At 48.3% G+C, this 6,201-nt stretch overlaps 1 protein-coding gene across 5 annotated transcripts in view; it reads left to right on the top strand.

The window, feature by feature from the left end:
• YEATS2 (YEATS domain containing 2) overlaps positions 1 to 6,201 on the top strand; it is a 118,954-nt gene that overhangs the window by 84,888 nt on the left and 27,865 nt on the right. For all 5 annotated transcript variants that reach the window (XM_069089418.1, XM_069089422.1, XM_069089420.1 and 2 more), the window contains 2 exons: positions 1,182 to 1,358; positions 3,955 to 4,147. In XM_069089418.1, coding sequence (XP_068945519.1) covers positions 1,182 to 1,358; positions 3,955 to 4,147 — 370 coding nt within the window. The remainder of the gene's footprint in view (positions 1 to 1,181; positions 1,359 to 3,954; positions 4,148 to 6,201) is intronic.

Here is a 6,201-nt window from a genome sequence, read left to right on the forward strand (position 1 = left end):
GGACACCGCCTGTGTCTCCTCTCCTCCCAGCAGGCAATGCTGGCTCCACCTAATACCGGATTTCATTCGACTCTCACCTCAGTGTTGCTAGGCCAGTGCTGTCATTGTGTCCTCAGGGACTTGCCCCCACTCCCATGGCTGTTAGGGGTCAGTCGTGGGATTCAGTCACTCACCTCCTAACACCACCATTCTATTCACTCTGCTGCATGGCCTCTCAGTGTGATTTGTAAGGATCCTGCAAAGCAGAGGTGGGGGGCCTTTCCTGACAGAGGGCCTCCTCTGCAGAGGAGCAGGGACACAAAGGGAGGAGGTGTGTTCAGTGAGTCGCCCCACCTAGAGGGAGGCTGGCAGAGTGCTGTGGCAGCAGCAGTGGCCAGCTTGCAGAAGGGACTTATGTCCACTGTAGGCTCACTGAAGTTTCTTCAAGTGTGTAATTGCATTAATAGCAACTACAGCTTTGGCACGAAGTAAGCCTTCAGGTATGTGCTGGGAGGATCCGTAGCTATGCCAGCCCGCTCCCCATGCCCTCAGCACACCAGAGCAGACTTCAGCTTTTCTTTCGTATCAGAGCGCTTGCAGCTCATTCATGTGTCACTGTTGCATCGAGTTATATTTGTCCCTGAGTATTCTTCTTTGATGCATATGAGAATAGTAGGAGAGGCAGCTTGGGCTATTGGATAGAAGGCCCACCTTGGACTCCGGGAGATCCAGCTTCAGGTCTGCCCAGTGCACTGGCTTTGTGACTGTGGGTGAGCCTTCTGACCAACTGCTTGGGACCCAGGCGGTTCTCTGTAAAGGGCAGAGGAGTCATTGGAATTACATCCATTACATAGTGGAAGGAATTTCCACACTGGGGAAAACAATAGGAACCTACATTGTGAACTGCTTTTTTAAGACACATTAGCCTGGCATCCTTAAAAACAAAGTTGATTTGTGCTTCCAAATTCTGGTTTCCAGCCACATTTATTCACATGCCCTAAATTATTGGCACCAAAACATTGTCAGGTTAAGAAGCTATTAACTTTGACTTTGCTGCAGGAGTGCCCCCAGGGTGCCTCCCCAGCTGCCTATCAGCTTCACGTAGCTCAGATCAGAATTATCCTTGAGCTGCCTTATAAATGTATGTAAAGTACCTCCTAACCACCGCATCGTTATTATTTACACATAATTTCTTTGTACAGGCAAACCCTGGTGGACCGGCCTCTCTGATGAAAATATCTGATGGCTCCTTGAAGTCTGTGCCAGCCACCACCCCACTCTCCAAGCCCGGGACCACTGTCCTGAGAGTTGCAGGAGGCGTCATCACTACTGCCGCCTCCTCAGCCGTCTCTCTCTCTGCCAATGGAGTTGTACAGCAGGTAAAGAGCACCGAAGTGGCAAGGAAAGTGATCACGGGACTTTGGGCAAAATTCACAGTGAGAGCAACATGGCAGCCATCCCCTCTACTCCCACAGAGCACTACTGAGGCCTCTCCCAGGGGAACAGGGGACAGACAACCCTTCAGGACTCCATGGCCATTCCTGCTTCCAACCCCTTCCCTTGCTTTGGCCTTCTTACCTTATTTTCAGATGTTTGTTTATGTGCTGAGAGTTTTAAGAGCAGAGGAGACAACATTATAGGAAGAAAGGCCAGCGTGGGCAGGTAGCACATGTAACCAGTGCTGCTTTGTGCTTGGAGAATGAGCCCCCAAGCTGCCTAACGAAGATGGCCTTTTTGTGAATGGCGGCTCACCTTGGTGCACTGGTGAGGGTTCTTATGCCCGTCCTGAACATGTGTGACTCTTAAGTCAGAACCCAGAGCATCGGCTTCTTCAGTCTTGTAGGGTGTGCATATGGAAGCAGTGTAGAAGAAAGGGAACTTTAGAGAAAGCAGGAGGGGAAAATAAGGGGCAGAATACAATGTGGGCAGAGCAAGAGCTGGGGCTTTGTTTCCCAGCCTTGGTTCTGCAGTTCCTGTGACAGGCAGTGTCCTCTCCTTAGCATAGTCGTGGCAGGAAGTCTGAGCCAGTCTCTTTGCCATCACAGTCTTTCTCTTACCACAGGAGCAGCATGAAAGCTGAGCCAGAAATTCTCTTGCACCAAGAGTGATGACTGGAGATTTTTACCTTTGTGTCAAGTAGCATTTCCTCTTAATTTTCCTAAATGGGTATTTGTTAAGAAGAGTCCCCTCGTTCTAACAGGAGGGGATTTGGCCCTTCTTTATTTGGAGGTGGAACTTCTTCTGAGGAGAAATTAGACCCGTTAGTTGCAGTATTCGGCCCTTACGGTGTTGTTCTTTTAAAATTCTGAGCATGACGTGCCTGTGTCCATTGTAAGGTATGCAAGGTGGCATAGTCTCATAAACTGTGCAGGAGCCTAGAACGTGGTGCTAGGCCTCCCGAGTGTTCTGGGGCCGATTGGCAGGGAAGGAGCCCAGCACAGAGCTTACTGAGCCTTGCTCAGACCGAGGTCGCCCTGGGGATTAAATCTAGCTGATGTATCTTAATCACAAAACCTGAAATGCTGCAGCTCCCAGAAGGGTTGTCATTGCACTTACCTCCAAAAGTTATGAATGTGTCCCCCTGCCTACAAGAGCTTACAAATAATTTCCTCCCAAATTCCCACAGAGCCAACTGACTGTTGGCCCAGTGAGACAGCCTCTTATTTCCTGATGACTGAAGACATCACACCACTTTGCATTTGCATAGCTCTTAGACCTTGTCAGAGCAAACCATAGGCATTCTACCCCTTGACACAACCTGAGGCTGGTGCGTGTAGCCTTGCTCAGTAGGCAGTGTAAGGGCACTGTTTATTTGGGGGCTTTGGTTTTTTGGATGCGAGTAGTCTAAGCTGTTATAACAGAATGCCCCATCATTCAAGGAAGTCATCTTTGAGATCAGTGACTTTGTTAACATGACAAAGTAGGGGATATAGGATTTTAACTATTGCTGTGAGACTAGTGAATATTAGGTGAAGAAATATTCCCAAAAGGTATTTACCAGTAGTGTGGGGAATGTGGTGACCCAAGAGATTGGTCAGTAGGACCCATTCCGTCCAAGTGAAAAGTTGGTATTTGTAGGGAAGGGTGTGAGAAGTTTTTACATGGATGATGTGAAACAGTTCCCTGTGTCTGTAGAAGACAGAAAAACTAAAAATGGGCTTCAACTAAATCAGGAGAAATGAGGATTTAAGAAACAGGGCCTGCCTGTCAGGGTGGGAAGCCCTGGAATGGACAGTCAGGAGCTGTGTTGAGTCTTCACTGGTGCAGGTCTTGAAGCTGAGAAGATTTTTTTCCTTTATGATTTAGAAATTCACCTGCTCTCACATGAAGGGCTCAGCCTGGTGGTTTCTCTGCTAGTTCATGGGATCTGAAGTCTCAGGAAATAGGTACATAGTTGGCCCTGGCAGGTAGTTCTCTAGCAGAGCCTCAAGCGTCTCTCCCGTCTCTGGAGGACTAACTGTAAACACGCTTGTGGATGCTCACTCTACTTACCCTTTGCCTTAGTCTCTACCATTCCCTCTCCCAGGAGGAGCCTGAATGCCTCTCCAGGCTGCTTAATGCTGCTCGTGAGAGACTAACAAAGTTTGCCTTCCAAGTGCTTTCCGTGTGGAAAGCATGGGGTGAGGGAGGTGCATCGGGATCAGGTTTACATGGCAGGCAGCATGGATTTAAGATTGGTTCAGATTCCCTTCAGTTCCTCGCTTAAGGGACAAATGAGGAAAGGGAGTGGACCTTGATTTCATTGCTGTAGAGAATCCCCAGCAGTTCTGGTGAGGACCTTTCTGAAGTCGTGGACAGCTGCCTGGATGAACTGAAAGAGTCAGGGACTTTCTCAGATTATGTTATGGGTGGAGGACCTGAAGCCAGCTCTAGCCACTATGCCACAATGCTGTTCACATGCTGATAAAAATTAAAAAAGATGGAAAGGTAATGCTCTCTTTAACTTCTGTTATTCCTGGTGTGGCTGATGAGCAGTCAGAAGGAGCAGCTTCCAGCTCCGCCTCAGCGGTGGGACCTGGTGGGAAAGCTTGTGGGCAGCAGTCCCTGTGTGTGACTCCCGCCCAGGCAGGGCCCGCAGGAGCCAACAGAGCTGGCACCTCAGCCGTCATCAGTGCCACATCTCTGATGTCCACAGCAGCCCCTGTCTCTGGCAAAGCCGCCGTCTCAGGTAAGTGGCTTCTCCTCCTCGCTTTGTTGTTCTCATGAGAGTCAAGTCCCTCTAGACCCTGATTCTGCCCAGCTCTCCCAGTCTTAGCCTGGGCAGCTCCTCTTGAGGGCCCTGCGTTTGCACCGCTCCCTCCCCCCGGAAGGCCTGCGTGGTGCCCCTCCACTCCCCTCCCTGCTTGGCTTGCCGACATTGTTCCTCTCCCCAGTCCCCATGAGGCTTCTCCTGATTCCCCATCAGTGATATTACCTATTCAGATTGGTTTGTGACACCCCAGCTAGGCGGGACAGCGGCCCTTCTCCACCTCCTCCAGCACCCCAAGATGGACCTTGTACTGACTGGGCGACCAGCTGACCTTTCTGAGCCTCCCTTTCTTCCCTGTAAACAGGGAGGGATCATGAGAATGCCTGCTTTCGGGGTGCTCTCTGTTAAGTGCTTTGCAGAAATAGCAGTCAGGAGCTACTGTGGCCATGCTCCGCTAACAGAGCCCAGATTGGCTCCACACTAAGGAGTCCTGATGTGTCCGCTGCCCCCAGTCTGCAGAGAAGTGAGGCCCTGAGAGCCAAAGGACTTGGCAGAAGTCTCCCTAGAAGCAGCCTCATCCAGCCACTCTCACTTTGCATATGGATTGGAAATGTCAGTCACCAGAAAGTATTTCTGTGCTTAGAGGTGTGCGTGTGTGCGTGTGTGCTTCATGTGAGCTTCCTGGCAGGCTGGATGCAGTTTTGTAAACTCGTAATCTCAGAAACGCCGAGCCTTCAGTGAGCAGTAGGTTTTCTTGCTGTCCAGCAGCTCTTTATCCGGGCTGTAACAGAATGGGTTGTGTAGGCTCCGTCTTTGTCCTTTATTGCATCTTTAGGGCTCCGTTTCCTCTTGATGGGAAACCTATAGTTCTAGTCTTTACTGCTCTGCCTTGTGACCTGGGGCCAGTTGTCTAACCAACCTGAGCCAGAACTTCTTCATGTAGAAAATAGGACATTTGAATGCAGCCATTTCTCAGTTTCCTTCTAGCCCCCAAATCTGTTGCTTCTAAGCCCTTCCTTGTAATCATTTTTTTCTTAGCCACAGGACTGTAGTGACCCATGAAACTGACAAAAATATAGAATGACAAAAAGCCCTGGACAGCTGTGGTTTCATGGCGATTGTGGTGGAGGGACGTGGTTCTTAGAATATCTACAGACATGAATTTAACACTTGACCTTCTTAATAAGCTTCGGACACTTAAAGTCATGTGAGCCTAGCAAGTCACTTAACCTCAGTTTGCCTCAGTCTGACTTTCGATTTCCCACTAAGAGATCAAAGAAAGAGGAGAATGATCCATATGAACAGAAATATTTATAGAAACTCTTTTTGTGGTAGCAAGGGATTGGAAATCAAGGGGGCAGTAGCTGTCACTTGGGGAATGGCTGAACCCATGATGGTGTACAGATGTAATGAAATACAGTTGTACTGTAAGAAATGAGGAAATGAGTGATGTCAGAGAATCCTGAGGAGACTTTCATGAACAGATGCACAGTGAGATGAGCGAAGCTGATAGAGTCATTTATGTGATAACAGTGTCATGAAGACAAGCAGCTATGGAAGCTTTAAGAACTTGGATCAGGGTGGTACCAGCCAGGACTCCAGAGAGAGGGGTGAAAGACTCCGGTTGCAGAATGAGACATCTGGCTTTTGGCCCTGACCAGGGCAAGAGTTTGTTTTTTTTGACCACACATATTTGTTTATTTTTAATGGGATGGGAGAGAGGGGGAGGAGAGAAAAATTAAACAAAAAGGAGGGAGAAGGTGCATCCATTTTAAAATGAGAGCTGTATTGGAAAATATTTAGGATCGAGAAATGAAAAAGGCCAGAGGTTTATAGTAGGCTCACACCTGCACATCGTATATACTTTATTCAAGTCAGAAAGCACTGGAGCTAGTGAGTATTTAATGGCATCCTAAAAATGAGATATACCCATTATTTTTTTTTTTTATTTTTTAAATGCTTTATTAACTTCTGATTTACATCATTCGTTTCCGCCAGATTTTGAGTTACAAATTTTCTCCCCGTTTTTCCCC

The sequence above is a fragment of the Petaurus breviceps genome, unplaced genomic scaffold, assembly GCF_028583685.1.
Source record: "Petaurus breviceps papuanus isolate PSGF00001 unplaced genomic scaffold, PetGlider_PUasm1.0 186, whole genome shotgun sequence".
Lineage (NCBI taxonomy): Eukaryota > Metazoa > Chordata > Mammalia > Diprotodontia > Petauridae > Petaurus > Petaurus breviceps.